We start from the raw sequence: 26,987 nt of genomic DNA on the forward strand, positions 1-26,987 counted from the left end.
ACAGTCAGGGCAGTTTCTCCATGTTTGAGTGATAAGAGGAGGGTGTGGAGGTACTGCCTTCGCTGACTCAGAGAAATGTTAATTGGCACAAAAATCTATCTGCCTATAATTTCACAGCTCCCTATGATAGAGTGAACCAGATTATTATAGATTAAACCAGGGGTAGCCAATATCTCCAGATGTTATGGACTACAATTCCCATCATTCATGCTGGCAGGTGCTGATGGGAAGTGTAGTCCAAAATGCTGAATACTTCTGGGTTAAAGGCTGCCCACAATGCAGACACACAATCATTTTATTTGTATGCAGTTTTCCAAACCATGCTCAAGGTGGCTTACAATATGTAAAAATATATATGCATAATTACATACGTAACAAAAGCATTCATAAACAATAAATAAAACATCAAAAAGTACACATTGAACAATTTCCACATATATCATAACATCTAAAATAAAGATACAAAAAATAATATCAATAACAGCAACAACCCTCCTATCCCAACAAAACCTCCAAGACAATATCACAGCCTAAGGCACATACAGTTAGCTACATGCACGTAGTCCAGTTCACTTGACAACAATACAAAAATAAAAGTAGGGTGTTGAGCTGATTCTTAGCTCCGCCTCGAATCACATCCTCCCCTCTCGCGACAGTGAGCAGTTCAGTACGATCTTGCAGCAGGCAGATGCACTGCAGGCAGCGGCGGAGGAAGCAGCCCAGGTGCCTGGGGTGGGGCACACCATAGGGGCAGGGCACACCGTGGGGCCTCCGAGGAGTCCGCCTGCCTCCTCTCACTCAGCAGCCCTGCAGCTGGGGGGGGGGGAGGCAGCAGGAGGACCATTTGGGCAGCGTGGAGCCTGTGCGTGTCCAAGCCATCGTGTCTCTCCCAGGAGAGACGTGTGGCTCAGGCACGCTGCAGGCCCCACAGTGAGTGCCGCCCAGCATTTTGTCACCCCCCTCAGTGGTGACACCCGGGGTGGCCCGCACCCACCGCACCCCCCTTCCTCTGCCCCTGACTGCAGGCCAATGGTTGATGCTCATACGTTATGTACACAAATAGATTGACCAAAAGCAGCAAAGGGCTTCACTGTGATATGCTAGGTCAGGGGTCGGCAAGGTTTACTGGCCATGGGCCAGATCACTCTCACGGAGATCACCGTGGGCTGGACTGGCACAGTGCGACACCAGAAATCGCGTCTGCACATGTCTGCAGCACTGGAAACCGCTTCTGCGCATGCCCAGACGATGAAAATTGCGCCTGCGCAGAAGTGATTTTCGGCATCTGGACATGCGCAGACGCGATTTCTGGTATCTGCGCATGCACAGACGCGATTTCCAGCGCCGCTTGGCAAGTCCCCACACTGCGCTACACCAATTTAGCGCAGTGCATGGGGGACTTGCCAAATGGGTGACTCAGTTCGGGGGCTGCTTGGGGGGCTGCTAAAACGGTCTTTGTGGGCCGCATCCGGCCCATGGGCCGCACGTTGCTGACCCCTGGGCTAGGTCTTACCAATCACAGAAACCAGGGGGTGGGGGTGGGAAGAGAGTTGGGTACCAACTCCCTACCTGAGACTATACATAGGAAAAGCTGGAATGAAGACACTCCACACTCCTGAGTGATGGGCAGAGATGGGCATCTTGATAATTTCATTCATTCTTGTTTTTTATAAGAGTACAAAGGGTCTTGTACCTTATATGGAAGCCCTGTATTCTTGTACATGCTTTATAATTTCCGCCTGTCTGACAATACTAGACCCCAAGCCAGAAACTTACTTGTGAGGTAAAAGTAGTGAGAGGGGTGGGGGTGGGGTGGAGAGACCTTTCAGGTCACAAGAAATCTTGGCCTCCTACAAGCAGGGTCAGGTAGATTTGAAAGAGTCAACATTAGCCCTTAATACCTTCCAGGTGTATCTCTGATTCAGGTAAATGCACGTTAACACCCCTTAGAGATTTTTTAAGACATATTAGGTGCCCTACAATGCTTTTAAATAAGTAATAGACTTGTGGATGGAGGGAGGAGAAGGCAAATTCTCAATAGGCATTGTCTGCTAGCCAGGAATATAATAACCACTAAAGACCACATGAAAAAGAGACAGTGTTGTCTCTCGGGCAAAAGCTCAACCAGTTTATCCAGCTCTTGCATAATTCTGTACAGGAAAAAAACAAAAGAAAGCCTTTCTTACGTTTTTAAATAGACAAGACAAACCCCAAAACAAATGAGTAATTGACACCATAAGTATAGCTACATAAATACTATAACAAAAAGATTTAGTGTCAGCTTAAAACTGTGGAATGGAAAAGGTGATGGTGTTAAAGTCGTGACACCCCGTGTAATGTTATTCACATAACAGTCAAATCAGCCCTGGGTATTTTCATACCTGAGGTGAAAAGTTAAAATGCCACACCCGGCTCATATATTTTTTATGACACACAGACCAAGAAGTCAGAGGCAAGAAAATGGCACTTATTTTGATATGTGCTGCTCAAAGCTACTAATATAGGTTGTTTCATGGTACATGGTAAGGCTCATGCAAATAGTCTTCAGAGCTTCTCCTAATACTCCTATCCATCTTTCTTTGTATGTTTGAGTAGCAACCCCTTGATGTTAGAATTAATGGTTTGTGCACCTAATTGGCTATATTGTATTAATTTCAGAATGTGTAGAGTGAGATGGACTTCTCTACATATGTGACTTCTGTGCTCATAATATGCAGTCATACAGGTCAGTTTTTATAGGGTTGATTTCAAAGGCGGAAGTGATATCTGGGGGGAATTTCTGGAAGGTGTCTGTCCTGGATTTTCAGCAAGTAAACCCAAAAATTGCATGGTTTTTTGTTTGTTTGTTTGTTTCTTTGTTTGTTTGTATTTTCAACAATTTCGGTGGTTTCCTTAAAAAACTCAACCGCTTTTGGGGAGTTCTGGTTTTTAGTTTTTTGAAATATGGCAATCCTAGCTTTTATTATTATATATTACAATATATTTATTTATATCCTGCCTTTCCCCCAGTGGGACTCAAGGCAGCTTACAGATAAAAACAATAATCACTAAAAACATAGAAAAAATATTTTAAAATAATTAAACATTAATAGAATTAAAACTATATACATATATAAAGTCTGTTTAAAACAGACAAATAATTACAATTAAAACAGAATGACACCATCCCATGGTCAGCTAATTATGTCCCTGTTTTCCCTTTATTATAAGTGCAATAATAAACTGTGAAGCAGAGAGTATTAACTCTGTAATCAATGACATTTCCTCAATGCAGGAATATGCAGCTGTCCCTTGTGGGGATGAAACCTGCAGCTTTGGCGTTATCAGCACCAACTGAACTATCTGGCTGTTGATGTGCATCGAGCGTTTATACCTGCTTATGTTTTTTGGCCAGTTTCTTCCGACTCTTAGTCAGCAAGTTTCTCAAGTGTGAAGTCCCTAGTCAGCAGTTCCATTTAGCAACCCACAACCTGTACCTTGAATACAATCTCAATGTATGAATCTCCGTTTCAAAGTCTTGAAATAAAAATTCATATTAGTAGCAAGATACTACATGCTGCGGGACATGGGTGGCACTGTGGGTTAAAGCCTAGGACTTGCCAATCAGAAGGTTGGAGGTTCGAATACCCGCGACGGGGTGAGCTCCCGTTGCTCGGTCCCTGCTCCTGCCAACCTAGCAGTTCGAAAGCACGTCAAAGTGCAAGTAGATAAATAGGTACCGCTCTGGCGGGAAGGTAAACAGCGTTTCCGTTTGCTGCTCTGGTTCGCCAGAAGCGGCTTAGTCATGCTGGCCACATGACCCGGAAGCTGTACGCCGGCTCCCTCGGCCAATAAAGCGAGATGAGCGCCGCAACCCCAGAGTCGGCCACGACTGGACCTAATGGTCAGGGGTCCCTTTACCTTACATGCTGCATATCACATAGTTTCCGGAATAATATGTTACATTGTATAAATGTTCAAAGATGCTAATACAATAAGCAACATGCTCTCGAATGGCAGCGTTATCAGCCACACTTGCCAATTTCATGCAAGGAAGAATATGGAGAAAACCACCTGCAGTATTTGCAGATCATGTTCACAAGGGGGCAGACTCGTCTAAAGAATAAAAATCTATTGTGGCTCCCAATCAGAGCCTTAAAAAAACCTGTTTCATCCATGAGTATACTTGGTGTCTGGGTGTGGTTCATCTACAATTGTGTTTGTATGTGAGGGGTTGTGATTGTGTATGATGTTGTGACACTTAACTCTTCATGGGAGCTGTTATTAAGCATAACTTTACATCTGCAGAAAATTTGCATTTTATTCTTTGTGTGTGCAATGTGCCACATTTATGCTGTTGTTTCTTCACAGGATATAATGTGCAAACTGGAATTGCAGATCTGAAGTTGGAGAACACTTTTCTCTGGTCAGAGGTTATTAGACTAGGAAGGGTGATTGATCTGACCTTTCCAAGGCAAGAGATTGCCCCGGTTACAGTGTTCAAACAGGATCTTGTAGGATAAGTTTGTGCAGGTAATGAGTTGCGTACCTCACCACCTTTCAGTGCACATTCTCTAATCTGATCCTGCAACTTACTGTGGTATCTAGTTCTGAATCTAATCCTGTCTTCTGTCCCTGGAAGTGTCCAGCAAAAAGCATTATATCAGCTGAAAAGAAGAAAAGCCATTAAGCCTGCTAAGAGAAAGATTTTTCACCCGCTGTTAAAAGGCGCAAACTCCTGCGCCTTATCTGCAGTAAAAAAGCAAGCCACTTGAAACACGGCTATGAAACAAATCACAAAAGCTTTTCATCTGAATGGCCTCCTTGATTAGAATTAAGGTTTTGTTTTAAAAAAGAAAGAAATCAACCCATACTGCTTTTGCCATTTTCTGGAGCTGAAACAGCAAATTCAACAAAGGTTGTATGTGCCTTCTGCATGGCTCTCAGATTTTAGGAACTTTGAAACTCTGGCTACTCTTGCTTTTGATCACTACGGGAGCTCTGAAGATAAAATGTAAGCATTCCCTGATCTTCTCTGAATGGACTATAGAATCATAGAATTAGAAGGGACTCCAAGGGTCATCTAGTCCAACCCACTGCAATGCAGTATTCCTGCCCTGCAGGGTAGGCTCGAACCACCAACCTTCTGGTTAACAGTCAGACGCACTGGCTCACAGTGCCACCTCTGTACACTCAAAGTTATGTGTATTTAGAACACTCAAAGAGCCCTGCTGGATCTGAGCAAAGGTCTACTCACAGGAGTCAGTAAACTTTTTCAGCAGGGGGCCAGTCCACTGTCCCTCAGACCTTGTGGGGGGCTGGACTATATATTTTTTTGGGGGGGAATGAACGAATTCCTATGCCCCACAAATAACCCAGAGATGCATTTTAAATAAAACCACACATTCTACTCATGTAAAAACACCAGGCAGGCCCCACACAAAGCCCAGAGATTCATTTTAAATAAAAGGACACATTCTACTCATATGAAAACACGCTGATTCCCAGACCATCTGTGGGCGGACTTAGAAGGCGATTGGGCCAGATCCAGCCCCCGGGCCTTAGTTTGCCTACTTGCTCCAGCATTTCAGATACTCTGCTCTCCTTATGCTATAATAAATCTGTTAGCTTTTGAGATATCGGTAGAGATGGGGGAGAAATTCAATTCGGTTTACATTTAAAGGTGAACCAACCTAATCTGCTTTTTCCAAAACAACATACAAGCCAAAACACAGCCATCCTGTGAAGGAGCGTCTCCACCCCCATCGTTCAGTCCGGACACTGAGGTCCAGCTCCGAGGGCCTTTTGGCAGTTCTCTCACTGCGAGAAGTGAGGTTGCAAGGAATCAGACAGAGGTCCTTCTTGGTAGTGGTGCCCGCCCTGTGGAACGCCCTCCCAGTAGATGTCAAGGCAATAAGCAACTATCTTACTTTTAAAAGACACCTGAAGGCAGCCCTGTTTAGGGAGGTTTTGAATGTTTGATGCTGTATTGTGTTTTTAATATTCGGTTGGAAGCCGCCCAGAGTGGCTGGGGAAACCCAGCCAAATGGGCGGGGTATAAATAATAAATTCTCCTCCCCCTCCTCCTCTTCCTCCTCCTCCTTCTTCTTCAAGATTCACATTTTTCTGAATTTTGCAATGCAGTTCTCCAGCCAAGGATTGCATACAAAAATCCATATATTACAATAAAGCATGCATAAAAATGCATTTTACTAAGAAAAATTGCTATGGAAAAATCCACAATTGTGCAAGATGTGCTTATTGGGAGAAATTTGCACTAAAATGCTGAATAATTTTCAGGAGGCAGATTGGTGTAGAAATGTGGCGAAAAGAGCTGAAGACTGGAAAACAGAGAAACAAAAATTGACAGATAGGCCTTTGCATAGATACTACAAGCCTCTCTGCTATTTATTTTCTGCAGCAGACTAAGTTGACTTTGACTGTTGTTACAGTATTTGGGAGGGAATCTCCACTCTCTTGACTTGTGTTCTTTAAGTCCCTTTATGCAAGCTGAAAGCAGGGCCCCTCCACTATTTTATTTTAATCAAGACCCTTGGAGCAACAGACAAACCATTTGCAATACAACCCAGTTGCCCTTTCTACGTAGCCTTGCCTGGAAGTTTTTGTAAGTGCAACATCAGAAGAGGTATTTCTTCTTTCCCACTGACAAATTGCTAGTTGTGCGAAATCCAGACGTCTTTGTCCAAGGCTGCACTTCTGATGTGAAGAAACCACATTTGTCCCAGCGCGCAGAACATCCGTGTTTCGGGAAATGCAATGTTTGTTTCCAAGTGAGGGCATCCATTGTGGTCATAAGTGCAGTGTGGATTGCGAAATGGGCTTGTGCTAGTGTCGTGTCGCCTGCTGCACAGTGCCCATGACATCATGGCTGATGAATTATATCACTCCCGAGCCCCTATGCAGGTGCCATTTAAGTGATATATTTTATTTTACATTAAATATAACAGCAAGAGAAACATGAAACATGAATGGACAAAACCAAAAGAGCTTAAAGCCAAATATCATGAGTTAATAAAATCTGTTGTTTCACAGGTGATTATGAGAATCAGTCTCTAGGTCCTGTTGCATGCATACCAGCATGAAAATAGTAATTCCACCATGCAGATTCCTACAGGAGAGTGTATCATTTTGTAACTGTGGGAAATGTTCTGTTTTGCAAATGTTATTGTGTGTGTGTGCCCTCGCATGTGTGCACACACACAAACACACAGAGTGTTTTTTTCTGGGGGTACACAGGGGTATGCATACCCCTAAACATTTTGTGAATCTATGTTTGGCCTCATTGAGGGGTAGTATTTCAATATGAGTACGAAGAGTACCCCTAAACATTTTTTAAGAAAAAAGCACTCTGTGTGTGTAGTGCCGTGTAGTGTATTATTTTTAATAAGCTTCTATTATTATTACAGTGGTACCTCGGGTTACATACGCTTCAGGTTACATACGCTTCAGGTTACAGACTCCACTAACCCAGAAATAGTACCTTGGGTTAAGTACTTTGCTTCAGGATGAGAACAGAAATCGTGCAGCAGCGGCGCAGCAGCAGAAGGAGGCCCCATTAGCTAAAGTGGTGCTTCAGGTTAAGAACAGTTTCAGGTTAAGAACGGACCTCCGGAATGAATTAAGTTCTTAACCTGAGGTACCACTGTATTATTATTATTATTAGTCACTTGTTACCTAACACCATTCATTTAAAAACATAATACTGTAGAGGGCGGAATCATATAATTTTAAACAGTTCATTTAATTTTTATTAAATGAAGTTTTTCCCCCAACAAAAGTTTATATAATTATGCTGAAGATCCTAATTTTTAAGGGCTGGATTCAACTAAATGGTTGCACTTGCAATGAATCCTATTGCTGCAATAGGGCATTTCTCCCTCTTCTCCCTGTGCACTGAACTCCAATGAGCTCTGGGGGATTGAGAAAAACCCCAGAGTATCGTGTGGTGGGAAGAGTGGGGAAATAATTCCATATTAGAAACATAAATGCTTGCGCCAGTAGAACGATGGCCTTAGCATGACATTGAGTTCTACTCTTAAGGCCTGAGCTTTTCCCTGAAGAGCACCGTCCCTGTTTAGAATATACAAAAGCTGTGCTAGAGACTATTTACACAACTTCCTGCTATGTCCCATTGTTTCCCCTGCAGGATGAGGTCCTCATTTGAGTTGCTTCTCTTTTAGGGGACAGAGAACAGATGAGGAAAAATACTGTGAGGAGACAGCAAGCTCGGAACTGATGAAGCGGCCTCCTCGGCCAATGTTTGCTCTTCTCACGAGGAAAAGGAAAGAGCAATGATTACAAATACATGGAAAAACACATATCCCAGGACACTGTGCATTGGAGTCAGAGAGCAGAGGGGGCAGCTAATGTGTAACTTAGGTTAGGCAATCAGGGGGATAAAATAGGAGCACAAATTGTCACTTGGAGTCAGATCCTGAGCGCAGGAAACGGCAGGAGATCCACTTCACAAGACAGTGAGTGTGAGAGAGGTGTATATACTCATTTGCAGACCTTATAATTGTTGAGGGGGAAATGATGCAAAAGGGAGTGTCTAAATAGCACTGTTATTCATATTATAATTTCACCCTGTTGGTAGGAAATAAGTGTCTATCCTTTTCAAAAATTCATAAGTGTTACAGTTTGACGTTCTCTTCCCCCTCCTTAATAATGCCTTTATACAAATGTATGTTGGGAACATACATGGAATACTGTGCACAGCTCTGGCTGCTGCACCTCAACAAGGGATGTAGCCATGGCTGCAACTTGGATAGCTTAAAAAAGAGATTTAGATAGGTTCATGGAATATAAGGCTATAAATAGTTGTGATGGCAGCCTGCCTTGGAATTTCACTTGCTGGGGATCATGAGTAGGAGATGCTGTTCTGCTCATGTCCTGACTGTGGCGCTATGGGCTTCCCAGCAGAATCTGAATGGCAGGAGTCATAAGAGAATGCTGGACCAGTGAGACCTTGGAGCTGATCCACTAGGATTCTTCTTATATGCTCTAAGATAATGTGTGTGCCTTATTTTATGTCCTAAAGCTAACAAGGTTAATTATTATTTTTCTCTAAGATGGCAAGAAACAGGTTAGCTTAGTGCAGTACATTAATTTGCAACATATACCTTTGCAGCCGTAAGGTAGAATCAACATTTTGCAGAAGTCAAGGGCTAACTCCAATAATAATAATAATAATAATAATAATAATAATAATAATAATAATAATTTATTTATACCCCACACATCTGACTGGGTTTCCTCAATGGCCCTTGAGATGTACAGATTGCAAATAAATGTAAAGAGAGGTAGTAAAAATGGAAAGGAATTAAATATTTTAACACCTATGTGAAGTTAGATGAAATAGCCAAGAAGCTGATTGAATTTTTTTTATTTACTGTGGATGTTCAGTACACTCATGGGAAGAGAGAAAAGGATGGTGTCAGAAGAGGTGAAAAGGCTGTGGTCTTCAGTTAGGAAGAGTCTTGCGATGAAGTGTGGGATGTTCTGAGTGGGAAATTGTTGTGGTGCTCTTGGTCTTTATGCTATCAGTCTGAGAAAGATAACCAAGCCTTATTCAAAAGCTGAGAAGTGTGCAAGGAAATGGAGGAAAACATCCTGGTTATCGGCATAACGAAAGATTCTCCGCCCACAAAAGTAACTAGGCTGCTTCATGCATTTAAAAATAAATAAATGGCATCTTGGATAGAAAAGGGCTGCAGAGTTGTAATTCTGACCTTACCTCAGAGGTCTGACAGATTCTCTACCCTGCCTTAGTGGCCACAGAAGGGGCTCTGAGGATCATCTAGTTCAAGGCAGGAATATGCAGCTGTCCCATACGGGGATCAAACCTGCAACCTTGGTGTTATCAGCACCACACTTTAACCAACTGAGCTATTATGCATGGATGTCTGCAGGAGAAGCCCTGTGTATATGGGCCTCTGCCCACAATGATCAGTGTTCCAGAGCGTGTAGATGGAGTGGCTCCTTATACACTGCAAAAAAAAAGTGTTGCAACAGGGGTAGGGGAAGGAAGACTCAGATTTGCATAAAACATTGTACAAGCTAATGTAGAGATGCAAGTTTAGAAATAGTTCTTCTAATTAAAATAGAAATGTGGCACATCTCATCATAGGAGGAAGACTACGACCACAGCTGACCCTGCTGTGCAACTTCAGGGTCCCTCCTCTGTGCTCAGATTTGTTTATTTTTTTAATCTTTAAACCAGACTTGGCCTGGACAAGTCTTCAAACAAAGGACCATATTCAGGTTCTAGCTGGTACTAACTGGCCCAACCATCTCTGTTGGATGATGCAGGGGCACAGCACTAACAGAGATATTTTGGAAAGGGTCTTCTCTTTTCAAAGGTCATATTAAACTACTGCCAGATGGGACAACATAAAGCAGGATGTTTTTATATGTACTGTAAGTCTCCCAGAGGGGCTGGGAAAATAATTAATAAATATTATTATTATTATTATTATTATTATTATTATTATTATTATCAAGGATTGTGAACCAGCTGCAGCTGCCAAGTGGTTTGAGGAAATAATAGAAATAGTATTAACCAAACAGTATTACCATTGAATCTCTTGGGAAATTTCTGAGAATACTGAATTTCTGAATATCTGGATTTTTGTACATAATGTCCACATAATGTGGAATATATTTGTTCTAGGCATTTTGCATCTCCAACAACAGTCAGTAATTTCTGGTTTTTGTTGCTGTTTTTAGTCTAAGTGGTGCCATATACCAGTGAGTAATTTATAAAAATGTTCTTAAAAATTCATGCATAAATTAAAAAGGGGAATTTAAAAAAGCAAAGAGATGCAGCTCGTACCCATTGCGTAGGTGACCAGGTTTCACTATTGCTTTGAGTACAGAAAGTCACAAGTTCATTCTTGTACCGCCTACATAAATAAGGATAATAGAATCATAGAGTTGGAAGGAGTCCCAAGGGTCATCTAGTCCAACCCCCTGGATTTCAGGTCATAGGGTAATAATAATAATAGTATTCATGATCATCACCATCATCATCCCTATCTGTGATCTTTAGGACTTGCTGCCAAATAGCCAGTTATGAGCTAAATAGACCCATGGCGTGATTCTTTATAAGACAGCTTCATATTTTCACATGATTCCTGGTTGAGCAGGAAAAGGAAGAAAGCTTACAGCATCTAGTAGTTGTGATATAGAAAGCAGCCAGATTCCCAGGTTCTAAAGCAGAGGTTCCCCTTGTTTTTCAGGCCACTATCCCCTTGGTTCCATAAACTCATCCCCAGTGCTCCCTACCCTACCCTACTCTACCCTACCATATAAAAAGCATTATTCAGAATAGCAGCCTGCACTGGGGAAGTTAACAACACAATGAAAGTCAAGGCAGTTAACAATTAATTGCACATTTCTTCATAATCCAATTAAAACTATTTGGTTTGATTATTTCAATAAAACTGATGAGCTTGATCCAATGATAGTCTTTTGCACCTCCAGTGCCCCCTTTGGGAACCACTGATCTAAAACGTGACTCAAATACACAATGTGATCAGTCAGTTACAGCTTTTTTGCATAGTAACCCTTAGATCTGATCGTGGTTTTGTTAACTGATACTGGTGAGCACAGGCCTTTTAATCTCAGAGTATGGGCCAATAAGCCTAGCAAGCCACAGACTAGAAGCATTTCCACCCAGGGCAGAAGATGGGAGGTACAAAGTACCTCCCGTTAACTGGTTGTGGCTTGAGTAGCCATTTTACCTGGCAGAAATAAATGCTTGGCAAACTCACAAAACTTCCCTTTGTTGCTTTTTTCCTTCTTCAACAGACATCGCTGAAGTTGCAGTCAAACATGAACCCCGGAGTGAGTTTTTTGTGCTTCCTTCTCTGCATTACCATTGTGGGCTGTGACCGGGTCTACGTCCACCCATTCTATCTGTTCGACGTAGGAAACCTAACTGGTTGCAAGAAAGTGGAAGACAGGGAACAGCAGGTGAATAATTTTGTCCCCGTCTCAAATTTATCTCACATCAGTTCGGCACATGAGGAGGGTGTCAGAAACAAGAGCGAGGGAAGAAGTCATTTACGGAGAGAGCTGAGAGACCCCATTTATATTATTGGTGCACGTTTCTATGAACAACTCAGGAAAATGCACAAGGAAGAAAATATTCTTCTGTCCCCCACATTCAGCTACGAGTCCTTGCTAGCCTTCTATATAGGGGCCTCTGGTGAAACAGCAAAGGAATTGCAGATTTTTTTAGGATTTGACTCCTCATCCGTTAATCCAAACTGCACCTACAGAATTGATGGGCGCAAAGTATTCTCTGTTCTGAGCAGCATTGCTAAAAGTCCATTTCACTCAAAAGAAGATGATCAGCTGTTCTTCTCGAAGTTCTCCTGGCTTTTCTCTGCCCCCGAAATCCGTTTATCCGAGTCCTTTGTCAATGATTTGGTCTTTCCAAACATGAATCTCTTCGTACGAGCTGTGGACTTTACAAACCCCACAAAGGCAGCAGAAGAAATGAATGCTTTTGTCAAAGGCACCCACCAAAGTAAGAGTTTGCTGGCAGACATTGATCCAGAAACTAACCTCCTGTTAGCAACTTACACTCATTTGAAAGGTAAGTGAGCAGGGAGAATTCCAACTTGTTGAAACCAGTAGCAATTCTATAGGGAATCAAATTTTCATCAGGTGAACTGAATTTATGTACCCCATAATGCCACGCTGTTCACTTTTTGAGTATTAAATCTTCTATTCTAACGTGGGAAATCCTCTAACGCGTGTCTGGAAATTTATATCTGTACACTTACAGGTAAGTCCATGTCTTTGATGGCTTGCACATGCTTCCCTAAGACTGTGCTAATGTAAGAATTGCCCAGCTAGGTTTTACACCAGCTGTTTTCAAAGATGGACAGCTAAATGTCATAGGCAATATCACATGCAGTAGCTACTGCCACAGTTTGTCTCTGGCACAGGAAGTCAAAGCCTTGTGGTATACTGCTCTGCAGATTGAATTTCTGTTCCCGCCTACCACAGGAAATAGATATTGAGGGAGCAAGAATTGATTTCATCTGGTTTAAAGAACAGAAGCAATTCCCATAAAAATTATTTCAGTCAACATCTTGCGGCAATGAAATCAGCCTGTCTGCTGTGTTATGTGGACATGTGCGCACGCACACTGATATTTTCACGAGAAGCCTTCAGTGGGGCACTCTCTATACCTTTCCCCCATCTTTCAAAGCAATGATAGCTAATCAGCAGTAGGGATGTGCAAATAGGTGAGGAATCTCTAGTGTGCTCCCATAACAATACGCCCTTGGCTCACACAACAGCCACTGGAAATTCTTGGAGCATCTAACGTGGCTCCAAAGTCTACTGAAAAAGGAAAAAGCTTCTAAACAGTCCAAGTGCATGCTTAAAGGTTCTGGTAGGTTTGGGGAGTCAATGGGGTTTTTTTGTTTCTTTTTACACCGCACTAGGTGTATAGAAGGGACACGGGTGGCACTGTGGTCTAAACCACTGAGCCTCTTGGGCTTGCTGATTTGAAGGTCAGCGGTTCGAATCCCTTTGATGGGGTGAACTCCCGTTGCTTGGTCCCTGCTCCTGCCCACCTAGCAGTTCGAAAGCACGTCAAAGTGCAAGTAGATAAATTGGTACTGCTCCGGTGGGAAGATAAATGGCATTTCCATGTGGTGCTCTGGGTTCGCCAGATGCGGCTTAGTCATGCTGGCCACATGACCCGGAAAAACTGTCGGCGGACAAACGTCAGCTCCCTCAGCCAGTAAAGCGAGATGAGTCAGTCGTGACTGGACTTAACTGTTAGAGGTCCTTTACCTTTTTCAGGTGTATAGCAGTGTTTTTCTTTTTCTTTTTTTATAATATTTTTATTAAACAATTTTTATATTAATACAAACAAAACATACATAAACAGACAACAAACAATAACAGAACAAAAAACAGGTACCATTTCATATCCTAATTTCTTAAGCCTTTCTTCCTCGACTTCCTCTTGCCTCCCGTTTCTGTATTCTAAATTCTTATAATTATTCAGCGAATCTTCCCTTATTTTACTATAAATTTATGCTAATCATCCTTATTCTCTTTGTCTTAACCATTACTAATAGTAACCATTTATTTTAATCCAACATCATTCTAACTGTCATTAATTTTGTAGTATTTCTTTAAATAGTCCTTGAACTTTTTCCATTCTTCTTCCGCCGCTTCTCTTCCCTGGTTTCGGATTCTGCTCGTCATTTCTGCCAAGCCCATGTAGTCCATCACCTTCATCTGCCATTCTTCCAGTGTGGGTAGATCCTGTGTCTTCCAGTACTTTGCAATGAGTATTCTGGCTGCTGTTGTAGCATACATAAAAAAAGTTGTATCTGTCTTTAGCACCCCCTGGCCGACAATACCCAAGAGAAAGGCCTCTGGTTTCTTGGGGAAAGTATATTTAAATACCTTTTTCAGTTCATTATAAATCATTTCCCAGAATGCCTTAATCTTCGGGCACGTCCACCAGAGGTGAAAGAATGTACCTTCCTTTTCTTTACATTTCCAACATTTATTGTCAGGCAAGTGGTAGATCTTTGCAAGCTTGACTGGGGTTATGTACCACCTATAAATCATTTTCATTATATTTTCTCTTAAGGCATTACACGCCGTAAACTTCAACCCGGTGGTCCACAACTTTTCCCAATCAGCAAACATGATGTTATAGCAGTGTTTTTCAACCTTTTTTGGGCAAAGGCACACTTGTTTCATGAAAAAAATCATGAGGCACACCACCATTAGAAAATGTTAAAAAATTTAACTCTGTGCCTATATTGACTATATATAAAGTAATTCTCTTGAATAGGAATCAAATAAACACAAAGAAAGTATTTTATAATTACTTTATTATGAAATAGTAAGTAAACAGAAATATGAAAAATTATAAAATACTTTATTCAGTGTGCAACCTGGGCCACAAAGCTGAACACAAAGCTGATATTCTGATATTCTGGCTGGAATCGAAGAAAGACACACACGTAGCTCTTCGTCAACAGCTCTCAGTCTCTCTCTTTATTTAGTTTTTATAGCAATCATGCTTGAAAAGCTCATCTCACACAGATATGTAGTGGAAAATGGGAGCAATGTCAAAATAGCTTTGTTTGCCAGAAGGGGGAACCAAAAACTGTCCAAAGGTAGATCAGCAAATCTTAGCTTGAAACCACGATTTTGTCTCAGTTCAGTTAGTTCCTCCTGCTCCTGTAAAGTCATGTCCTTTCCACCAACTGATGCTGAGCTATAAGGGTCCCTAACCCAGTCAAGGCATTCAGTGGAGACTGAAGAGAAATAAAATGACAACTTCTCCTGGTGACTCGAGTCGCGACGTCTTCTTCTCTCCGCTGCTGCGCACACTGTGCTCGGGCGGGAAGGAAGTCGGAAGATGATGTCCTACTGTGATAGGTCCAGGCTGGAGTCTGGACCAATCACAGCCCGGACATCAGAAAAGTGGAGGGTGTCCCCCTGAGGAGCGCCAATCGGCGCCCCTGCTGGCCGAGGGTGTGGTCAAACCCCCCACCCCCCCATACCCAGGACACAGTCCGGCGCCCGCCTAGTGGGCGAAAATTTGAATTTTTATTTTTTTTAAAATCTTTCGAATTTTTCAATTTTTCCCACGGCACACCAGGCAACATCTCGCGGCACACTAGTGTGCCGTGGAACAGTGGTTGAAAAACTATGGTGTATAGAATAAGAGGTTCCTCAAGATTCCTTAACTAAAAATCATAGAATCATAGCATTGTAGAGTTGGAAGAGAACCCGAGGGTCATCTAGGCCAACCCCCTGCAATGCTGAAATCTTAACTAAAGCATCAAAAGCAATAAGCCCAATTCATTGAAGTAGCGTTAGTGTGTAACTGACTTTTGCATCAATTAATTGTTCCACCCGTTAGTGATTTCTTCTAGAATAACCCCAAGGAATTATGGATTGTCTCTTTTACCACTCTGCCAAAAAATGGGAGGAGGGTTTAATTGAATTTAACAGTCAGTTTTACTGTTTTTATTTTGCTGTTCTTCATTTTTTAAAAAAGTCATATTAAATTGCTGTTGTTAGTCATCTGAATTCTGTTAAAGAAACAGAGTGGGGAGTAAATGTTTTAAATAATGAATTAAAAGAAATTTCCGCCAGTGTGGCACTTTGTGAACCAACCAAATGGATTAAAAAATCAACTCCTTTCTCCCTATAACCATATTCCGATTTTTCTTTTCAGTCTCTGTGAAGGGAGCCTCCCTACTGAAAGAACCTCAGGAATTCTGGCTCAGTTCACACAAAACAATCCCTGTACCAATGATGAGAATAACCGGAACCTTTCAGCATAAATGTGATCCCAGCCAGAACATTTCTTCCATCAAAATTCCTCTTAGCCAGGATTTATTTCTGCTGCTTTTGCAGCCCACCAATAACAGTGACCTGGCCAGTGTTGAAAATCAATATTCCATGAAGGTTCTTTCCAACGAATGGCTGGTGGGACTGTCCCCAAGGTATACTTTGTTTATGCAACATTACATATTTGTGGGACCAGCAACAGTCAGGTGGGATAGCTGTCTCTTTTCACTTAGATCCAGTTGCCAGAGAACTGGTAATGACAGAGTTTCTCCAAGTTAAACTCAGCCACCTCAGTCCAAATAGTACCGTATTTTTCGCACGATTGGACGCACCGGACCATAGGGCGCACCTAGTTTTTTTGGGGGGAAATAAAGGAAAAAAATTTTCCCTTTATTTCCCCCCCAAAAGCAGGTCAGGGAAACGGAACCAAGTCGAGGAACAGCGGGATAGTGGCGCTGCGCCTCCCTGCTGTCCCCCGAGCTTGTGGGGCTGGCTGATGTCTGCCTGGCGCGCGGGGCGCTCTGCTTCAGGGCGCCCCGCCCGCCGGGCGGCAGGCTGCTATCCGCAGCTTGGGGAGCCTTGCGGGGAACTCCTGCAGGGCTCCCCACGCTGCGGATGTATGCCCGGCGTGAGGGGCGCTCTGCTTCAGGGCGCCCCGCCCGCCGGGCGGCAGGCTGCTATCCGCAGCGTGGGGAGCCCTGCGGGGAACTCCTGCAGGGCTCCCCACCCTGCGGATCTCTGCCTGGCGCGAGGGGCGCTCTGCTTCAGGGCGCCCCTCGCGCCGGGTGGCAGGCTGCTATCCGCAGCGTGGGGAGCCCTGCGGGGAACTCCTGCAAGGCTCCCCACGCTGCGGATGTGTTCCCGAAGTGCCGGGCGCTCTGCTTTCAGGGCGCCCGACGCTCCGGGAAGCAGGCTGCTATCCGCAGCCTAGACATCCCTGCGGGATCTCCCGCAGGGTTGCCTAGGCTGCGGATGTGTTCCCGAAGCGCCGGGCGCTCTGCTTTCAGGGCGCCCGACGCTCCGGGAAGCAGGCTGCTATCCGCAGCCTAGACACGGCTAGCGGAGCGCTAATCCCGAAGCTTGGGGCTGCGGAGCTCAGCGCGCCCCAAGCTTCTGGGTGCCGGCAAGGTCTAGACGGCTAGCGGAGACCTTGCCGGCACCCAGAAGCTTGGGGCGCGCTGAGCTCCGCACGCCCCAAGCTTCGGGATTATTGCAGCGCTCCGCTAGCCGTGGGAGAGCTGGGTCTCCCACGGCTAGCGGATAGCTTCCTGAAGCCTGGAGAGCGAGAGGGGTCGGTGTGCACCGACCCCTCTCACTTTCCAGGCTTCAGTGAAAGCCTGCATTCGCTCCATAGGATGCACACACATTTTCCCTTGCTTTTTAGGAGGGAAAAAGTGCGTCCTATGGTGCAAAAAATACGGTAATACCTGTCATTGACAACAACATTTAAATCTTGATCAACAGGCATTTAGAAATGCCAGCAAAGAGTATTTGTTATTTAAAAAAATAAATAACAGGGCTGTCTAATTTTCTCCTTTCCACTCCTAAATCTGTTTTATAATCTCACTTATCTCTGTATGCTAAGCCAAGGAGAGGTTTGGTGAAGGTAAGAGCTCCCTTTTTCTTTACTTTGTTAAAAGAAAGAGGGGAAAGGGAGCAATGCATGCCCTCCCTTATTTTGTGCTGGGCATCCGTGAGAGATTAAGTATCCTCACAGGGGCCCAGAACAAAATAAGATCTATTTCCCCTGATACTTAGGTGGATGTTATGAGCATACTATGAGAGAGGGCAGACATAGGAATCATCTCTGTTCTGCCTCTTACTCAAATTCCAAAGGGTTTCCATGAGAGTGTTTTGCCCAAGAGCAGGGTGTTGCTAGAAATAGATGCACGGGCCCCAAATCATTTTCTAAAGTGCCCTGAATGGGTAGATTTTGACTTTGGAAGAAAATGGATTGGGGGTGATCTGAGTTGTTGGGTGGGATATTTATCTGGGGAAGTAAGGTGATTTTAAAAAAAATTCACCATATTTATGTCCATCCTATACCCAAAGTTCTCAGGGTGCCTTACATAGTAAACACATATTAAATATATATATAAGGGCAATAACCAAAATGTGATCACACCAAACTTTTCCCCAAGAAGACGTATTTTTTATTGCTTGTCATAATTCTATTACATTATTTTGTCTAAAGATGATTTGGGAGGTAATGACTAGGGTAATTAAATTGATGGAAATTAATTGGAAGTACAGTAAATGGATTGGAGAGGAGCTGATTTAGGACCCAGCTACATTAGTCAAGAAAAAGTGTTTTATGTGTTATAACACTGTGACACCAGAAGGCGCTGTGGAGTCCTGTCTTTTGCCAATGTGATTTCCCATAATGAGGTTTACAACACGTTTTCCTGAAACACTTTTTTGATGCGTCTAGATCCAGCCTTGTGCTCACTTGGGGTGTGGTGCAAATTGAAGACTTGACCTGGGGGTGACTTCAGTGGGGATTTAGCTGGCTTGCCTTGTCACCTTTGACATTTCTAAATTTGCACATCCATCGGGGCAGCCTGTCCTATTTCGCCTAGGCAAAACAGGAAGTTCCTCCCCCCTCCCTGCCCCCCCGGGCAAAGTCTGGCTCACTGGGGTTGCATGGTGGTGCCAGCAGCTCCCAGTGAGATCTTGTGACATCTCACAGAACTCTCAAGACAGCTTGTCCCAGCTCTGCAAGATCTCACTGGAAGCTTCTGCGAGTCCTTCTCTGGTGTCAGAGGTGGGCAAGGGACCTACAGGGACACTGCCCTGTGAGATTCTGCCGCCTGAGGCTGGTGCCTCAGTCTGCCTCATGGGCAGGCCGGCCCTGATCTCCACATATAAATCAGCATACACAAATTTGCTAATATATTTTCCTCTCTTTTTCCCTTCTTGTATCTTCTTTAGACAAATCCAGCTGACTTTGCCAAAGGTGTGCTTGGAAAGCACATATGATATACAGGAACTCCTTGGCAAAATGCCCCTGTCTTACCTGCTTGGAAATAAAGCCAACCTCACACGACTAAGTGACAACAACATAACTGTTGGGAAGGTATGGTCTATTTTCTACACAAAAGCGCAGGCGCTTTCCATCTTCCACACAGAGACAAAGTCCATGTAAACAACAGAATAGAGAGCAGGCTAGTTGTTGTAGAGAGCAAAATCTGTAGTGGGCGAAAGATGAACATTTGGAGCAGATGCCAGGAAGGCATGGGACCAAAGACAACGCTATGAGAGGACAAGGGCTCGAGGAATCAGAGCACAAAGGGGGAGATAAGACGTTACATACAGATGAATGATTTTAAAAATGAAAAGAAGCCTTAAAAGACTGCAGTGTTGAGTGAAAGGGAGGACGAAGAGAGGAGAAAAAAGGGTTCTTAGCCTTTTTCCAGCAAGAAATTGTGTTTACTGTTAGGGAATTTTAGACTCTGGACTCACTGAGCAGTTGACTTTTTAGATAGTAATGTGTTATTACTGCTCTCAAAAATATGTTAAGCCAGTACAGCTGCATTTTGGGCCATCCAGATAATACTGCTGAATGGAGCCCTCTGTGTTGTCTCAAACTGTAGCCTAACAGCACTATTGCCCACCAGACATTTTGGAGAAGGATGATGATGATGATTTATACCCCACCCATCTGGTTGGGTCTCCCCAGCCACTCTGGGCAACTTAAAACATATCTAAAAACATAATAAATACATCAGTCTTAAAACTTCACTAAACACTGTTGCCTTCAGGTGTCTTCTAAAAGTCAGATAGTTTATTTCCTTGACATCTGAAGGGAGGGCGTTCCACAGGGAGGGCGCTACCACCAAGAAGGCCCAGAACCAGCCCCTTCCCATTTGCTTCTTCCCTTTAGGTTTCCAAATATGTATTTACATGTATAAGCAGACATTTTAGTCTCTGCTGAGGAACACTTTTACTAGACCAAGGAACACTTTTAATGGGAAATTGGTTGCAGGGAACATGTTGAGCATGCCTGCAACTCCATTCAAAATGTCAGCCTGCCAAGCATGCTTTTCACCTTCAAAAACTGTCGTGTCATCACCACATATATTTATCCCCATGTTCAGCCTCTTCCACTTATAACACTCTCGCCAAATAAGTTGCTAAGGAGGCTTATAATCAGTCATTTACCCCTCAAAGCAACACTTCAAGATACTTTAAGTTCTCAAATATGGCAGAGTGTTGTTTATCTACATATTTTGAAATGGAAGGAAAGGAAAAGGCACGTCTGAAATTCCTTTTCAGGTCCTTCAGCAGAATGACACCTGCCTTGTAGAGTACAAAGGCCACTGAAGTTGGACACCCTCCAATGTTATGCCCGTTTTGTCAGATGCTACAAACACTATTTCAAAAGGCTTCTCCAGAAGATTGTGTTGACTCCCAGGCAGTATCTGAATTATTCTGGGAAAACTGCATCAGTTAGTTGCATGTAGCCATACCACAGCACGGCCATGTTTAGTGGTCTATAAATACTTCAAGGAAATAATATCAGGAAGAACAGATGTGGATTCTATGTTAGCTGTGTGAATATGAAACAATGACCTAGTCTGGCATTCTACAGCCTCTTAATATAAACCAGAGATGGGGAACTTATGACTCTCCAGATGTCGTTGGAATCCAGCGCCCATCGGAATCAGCCAGCCTGGCCAATGGTCAGGGAATATTATCTAAATGTATGGAGTGATCACTGATCAGTATGGAAATTTCAGCCAAGATGAATTGCTAATGTGAAGCATATTTCTAATACAGGACCATACTGTACTTTTACTTTATTGCCCTAGTAAGTCTTTGGGCAAAACTGATTCAACAAGTCTTCTGTAAACATTATGGGTTGCTTCTTGCTGCGTTCCAAGTCCTTTTGCTTAGCACTTTTCACACCTTTTTATTTACGTGGATTGCATTTGTCATCTCTTTCTGTCATACTCTGCTGAGCCAGACTTTCAAATTCACTGGGCTCCTTTCTGCTTCCAGATCATAAACCAGCAGCTTTTGGAGCTCACTCCCATGACAGCAGATGAAGCAACAGACTCCACAGCAGGAAGTCAAGACACCGAGGCGCTCAAAATAACACTGGACAAGCCATTTTTGCTAGCAGTGTATGAAATGTCAGGCACACAGCTTTATTTTGGCAGAATAACAAATCCCCTGAAAGGAACATAAACTTCCACAAGGGGGGTGGTGGCTTTCCAGACTTCATTTGATCTTTTCCTTGCTTAGCAACTGTTTTTAGAATCCCACCGAGTCCTAATTAGAGATTTTGAAATGGCAAAACTGATGTATCTTTCGATTATAATATTGATAAAATTATCAATAGCATTTAGCAACATCTTTATTCCATTAAGGGGATAGCGTGAGGGTAGATCTGTTTACACCAACATCTAGGGTGCCACACAAATGCCATAATATTGTACTTTGCCTGTTGCATGTAACTGCTCAGTAAGCCAGTCATCTGTACTGTTCTGCCAAGAAAAGTTTAACATACTTTTGTACCTGATTATCACTTGCTCAGTGGTTGGATATTCATTAACTGGATTATCCCAATGCCTTATTTACTTGAATTAATAATGCTATTCTAATAGGTGTGCCGTTTAAGCAACCCCAGTGAAAATAGTCTTAGGTCAGTTTCTTTCAAATAAGAATTGTTGTTTGGACTTTTTTTAAAAAGGAGCATAAAGAATAGTTTTCTATTCTTTGCAGCACTTTTCTTTTTCATAATTTCCTGTTCACTTATCAAGATTCAGCCCCTATTGTAGATGCTATTTAATCTCAACGTTTAGTAAGCCAGGTTTTCCTTTTTATTAGATTCACCCCCCTCCCTAAATCCTCTAGGTTCTCACCATAATTTTATTAGGTGTGTATCATATTGCAGGTTTAATTTGCATGCTGGCTTCTCACCTGAGACACCAAAGCAGCTCCAGAGCAAAAATAAATAAATATTCTGATTATCAAGCAATATTGAATCAAAAGGTTGGAAAAGAAGATACTGCTAGAAGGTAACACAGATAAAGAATGAAAATAGAAGTACTGGTTGATATCAGGATATTTTGCCAGTACTTCATCACCTGCACTAGTTTCCAGCCCATTTTGGAGCTCAATTGGTTGTGACCTATAAAGCCTTAAATATATTGAGGATAGCAAACCTGAAGAATTATAGCTTCCCCTATAACCTGCCCAGATCTTCACCAGAGACCCTTTTGAGGTTTCCCATTTTGTGAAGTAAAAGAGATGGGCAATGCCCCCTCTTTACTCTGGCCTTTGATAACTGATATGTATTTTGTCATGACCCACTCTGTTCCTGTGTCTAATTTGCTTTAGACTGTTTTTAATATTGAAAGGGTGGGGAATAAATTGAATACATAATACATAATAATGGCAACAAGAGTCTTTTTTGGGGGATTGGGGTGTCTCTGTTAATTCTCTTCAACCTTTCAGTTGCTTTCAATATGATCACCCCGGTATCCTTTTGAAGTGACTTACGAAGTAAGGGGTAGGTAGTGCCGCTTTGTGGTGGTTCTGGTCAAATTTTAATGTTAGTTTTCCGAAGGTGATGCCTGGGGAGTGTTTTTCGGTCTCGTGGAACATTCAGTGGGGAGTTCCTCAATTTTATCCCCTGTGCTATTTAACATCTACATGAAACATCTGAGTGGGGCCATTCGGGGTTCTGGTGTACGTCGTCAGCAATATGCTGCTGACACACAGCTCTACTTCTCCTTTACAGCTGCAGGTGTGGCAGTGGATGTGTTGAAACATTGTCTTGCCTCAGTAATGGGCGGATGAGAGCCAACAAATGGAAGCTCAATCCAGAAAAGGCTGAGGCACTGCTAGTGGGCAGTTCCTGAGGCCCTTCTTTGTGTGCCCCCTCCAAGGAGAAGTCCGGAGGGTGGCAACACGGGAACAAGCATTTTCTGTGGTGGCTCCCCGCTTGTGGAACGCTCTCCCCAGGGAGGCTCACCTGGTGCCTTCATTGTATAGCTTTAGGCATGTTTCTCTTCAACCAAGCGTTCAGCTGGTTAGCATTCTACGGTTTTAAAAATATGTTTGGGGGGATTTATTGGTTTGTTTTTTTGTTTTACTATGTCTTTTGTATTCTCATTTTTTCTTTTTCTGTTGTAAACTGCTCTGGGATCTTTGGATGAAGGACGCTATACTACTACTACTACTACTAATTTTTGCACCTGACGTCATCCATCCCTCAAAAGCACCTGCAACCTCAGCTCTTACTATCTACAACAGTTATTAGCCTTCTATTTGGGTGAAACAGGGCAAGAGACAGACTGAGTCATTTTATTTCTGTTAATATATTTATGGCCCTATTTTAATATAAAATACTCAAAGCGGCAGCACTCATTTAAATTTAAAATCATTAAACCTCAAAACATCAATGTGATAATCAGTTTAAATGAAGCAATGAGAAGCCTGTTGAAATAAACAGACCAACTGAAAAGAAATTAAATATGTAGCCTAGCCCCTTGGGAGAATGTCCCACAAGTGGCTCTGCTTCTTGTGGCTGTTTGTCAAACCTCAAATGGCAATACGAAGAGCCACCCAACATCAATCTTAATAGGTTTGGGACAAGGTGTTTCTTAAGGTACTGTGGTCTGGGGTCATTTAAGATATTAAAGGTTACAACTTGCACTATGAATAGAGCACTCCAGAAGATAACTAATGGAGGTACCGTATCATCAGTGTTTGGATTACGGGGGAAAAAAAACCATGTTATATATATATAACTTGGCAATTATCTGTCCTTTAATGATACTTCCAAATTAGACTCTTTCCTTTGGGTAATTGTAGGACCTGCCTTGAATAGGGCTCCCAGTGTGTTCTCATCCAAGCACTGAGCCACATCCTGTCGCCAATTAGGTTTTTCAGATTAACCGCTAGAGCTATATAAAAGAGATACCCAAAATTATGGAAATGCCTAATATTATATTATCCTACCTTTAAGGTGCTGTTGTACAGGTTACTGAGATAATAATCTCACTGAATACTCAGAAAGGACTTCATAAATGCTAAAAGGTTAAACGTAAAGGACCCCTGGAGGTTAAGCCCAGTCAAAGGCGACATTGGGATTGCGGCGCTCATCTTGCTTTCAGGCTAAGGGAGCCGGCGTTTATCCACAGACAGCTTTCTGGTTATGTGGCCAGCATGACTAAACCGCTTCTGGCGCAACAGAATACGGTGACAGAAACCAGAGCACACAGAAACACCATTTACCTTTCTGCTGCAGCAGTACCTATTTATCTGTTTGCACTGGCATGCTTTCAAACTGCTAGGTTGGCAGAAGCTGGGACAGAGCAACGGGAGCTCACCCCGTTGTACGGATTCAAACTTCCGACCTTCCAATTGGCAAGCCCAAGAGGCTTCTTATTAATAGTGCATCAATACTGAAGGAAATGCAAATAAGAGCAGAAAACACACCCAACATTTAGCATGATTGGGGAAGTCGTATCTTGATCCCAAGGAGGTGGCTTCAATATTATGATATCAGCAAACCTCCAGTCAATCATCCCCAGTCTCACCAGAAGTATTTAAATACTAGCTATACCGATTCCCCAAACAAAAGAAGTGGACAAAATTGCAAAGGCTTGATGTTACTCTAACATACCATGAATAAGCAGGGTGCTTTCTTTCCAAATTCACATTTATTTGGTTCCTTCTTTATGATGGGCCCCAAAGGAAAAATCACAGGGCAAACAGGCATGCTGTGCCATTTGAAAACAACAACAATAAAAAAATCCTTGTATTCCTCCAACAAGCAGACATGACAATCTACCATTTTGTGAAAATAGTTGGAAATAAAAATCTTTATAACTCTTTAAAGTATTTAAATAATTCTATATCCCACCGTATTCAAAAAGCTCAGAAGTTAACAATACATTTTTGCTTAGCCATGTAATAAATGTAGGTAAGTCAGACTACATCAAGCTTTGAAACCAGACAGGTTTTTAAACCAGGAACGCCTTGGATGGTGTAAAACAAATATGCCAAACCATGTACATTAGATTTCAAATGACCTCAGAGAAGTATATACTTCCTTAAAGGAATGCATAAGGTCAGTTGACTATCTTATGATCTTTTTCTGAATGTGGATGTTAGCAGCAACAGGAACAGGTAGTGTGTTTTAAGGAGTTTGCATGTAACTTATGATGGTCTTAAAGAAGTGCAAATGAAAACCCCAAACCCAAAAGTAATCCTGAGTTTTTCATGAAACAGACAGACTGACTTTTAGGTGATTTAAGACCCTTCCAAGACTCAAGACAAGCACCTCAACAAATGCTTCATTTTCTTCTTAAAAAAAAAAAAGTACTGTATTTTTCGCACCATAGGACGCACTTTTCCCCCTCCAAAAATGAAGGGGAAATGTGTGTGCGTCCTATGGTGCGAATGCAGGCTTTCGCTGAAGCCTGGAGAGTGAGAGGGGTCGGTGCGCACCGACCCCTCACGCTCTCCAGGCTTCGCACACCTCTCTGCAAGCAGCGGGAGCCCAGTGCTGGGCTCCCGCTGCTTGCGGAGAGTTGCCTGCATGCTCAGGCCTGCGCGCGCTGAGCTCAGCGCGTCCAGGCTTCGTGGATCTCTCCGCAAGCAGCGGGAGCACTCCCGCTGCTTGCGGAGACTTGCCTGCATGCCGAAGCCTGCGCGCGCTGAGCTCAGCGCGTCCAGGCTTCGCGGACCTCTCCGCAAACAGCGGGAGCGGTCCCGCTGCTTGCGGAGAGTTGCCAGCATGCCGAAGCCTGCGCGCGCTGAGATCAGCGCGCCCAGGCTTCGCGGACCTCTCCGCAAACAGCGGGAGCGGTCCCGCTGCTTGCGGAGAGTTGCCAGCATGCCGAAGCCTGCGCGCGCTGAGATCAGCGCGCCCAGGCTTCGCGGACCTCTCCGCAAACAGCGGGAGCGGTCCCGCTGCTTGCGGAGAGTTGCCAGCATGCCGAACCCTGCGCGCGCTGAGATCAGCGCGGCCAGTCTTCGCGGACCTCTCCGCAAGCAGTGGGAGCGCTCCCATGGCTTGCAGAGAGCTGCCTGTTTGGGGGCTGGGGTCGGGGGAAGCTCGAGCTTCCCCCGCCCCAGCCCCACGCCTGGGGGAAAAATAATTTTCCCCCTTTATTTCCCCCCAAAAAAACTGGGTGCGCCCTATGGTCCGGTGAGCCCTATGGTGCGAAAAATACGGTAAGTGTGACCTCTTTGAAGACAAAGCTCAGGAGAATGCTTTCTTGTTTGTTTTAAAATTAAAGAATAGCAATGCTTATTTTAATCTCTTCTACACAACCCAATGTTCTAACGTAAAATGTATGCTTAAAGGTAAAGGTAAAGGGACCCCTGACCATTAGGTCCAGTCGTGGCCGACTCTGGGGTTGCGGCGCTCATCTCGCTTTATTGGCCGAGGGAGCAGGCGTACAGCTTCCAGGTCATGTGGCCAGCATGACTAAGCCGCTTCTGGCGAACCAGAATAGCGCACGGAAACACTGTTTACCTTCCCGCTGGAGTGGTACCTATTTCTCTATTTGCACTTCGTGCTTTCGAACTGCTAGGTTGGCAGGAGAGGGTATGCTTAGAGGTCAGTAAATTACTATTCTTACATTGTGTGAAGATTAATACTACAAAGCCAC

The 26,987-nt window shown here is 43.4% G+C and overlaps 1 protein-coding gene across 3 annotated transcripts; it reads left to right on the forward strand.

Annotated features, from left to right (window-relative positions):
* The first annotated feature begins 8,204 nt into the window (after positions 1-8,204).
* AGT (angiotensinogen) lies at positions 8,205-22,480 on the forward strand. Of its 3 annotated transcripts, none has more exons than XM_053382485.1 (5): positions 8,205-8,489; positions 11,812-12,604; positions 16,238-16,508; positions 19,285-19,429; positions 21,355-22,480. In XM_053382485.1, the coding sequence occupies exons 2-5, from the start codon at positions 11,836-11,838 to the stop codon at positions 21,541-21,543; spliced, it is 1,374 nt and encodes a 457-aa protein (XP_053238460.1). In that variant the 5' UTR covers positions 8,205-8,489; positions 11,812-11,835; the 3' UTR covers positions 21,544-22,480. The 3 variants fall into 3 exon arrangements, with proteins under 3 accessions (XP_053238460.1, XP_053238461.1, XP_053238459.1); XM_053382486.1 differs by having other exon boundaries at positions 8,205-8,480; XM_053382484.1 differs by having other exon boundaries at positions 8,206-8,474.
* Positions 22,481-26,987: the final 4,507 nt, after the last annotated feature.

The sequence above is a fragment of the Podarcis raffonei genome, chromosome 3 (genome assembly GCF_027172205.1).
Source record: "Podarcis raffonei isolate rPodRaf1 chromosome 3, rPodRaf1.pri, whole genome shotgun sequence".
NCBI lineage: Eukaryota > Metazoa > Chordata > Lepidosauria > Squamata > Lacertidae > Podarcis > Podarcis raffonei.

Bases quoted from the DNA above. Each gene is read 5' to 3' on its own strand.
- AGT (XM_053382485.1), top strand. From the start codon at position 11,836: ATGAACCCCGGAGTGAGTTTTTTGTGCTTCCTTCTCTGCATTACCATT. The intron at 12,605-16,237 runs GTAAGTGAGCAG...TTTTCTTTTCAG, and splicing joins AACTTACACTCATTTGAAAG to TCTCTGTGAAGGGAGCCTCC. The intron at 19,430-21,354 runs GTATGGTCTATT...TTCTGCTTCCAG, and splicing joins ACAACATAACTGTTGGGAAG to ATCATAAACCAGCAGCTTTT.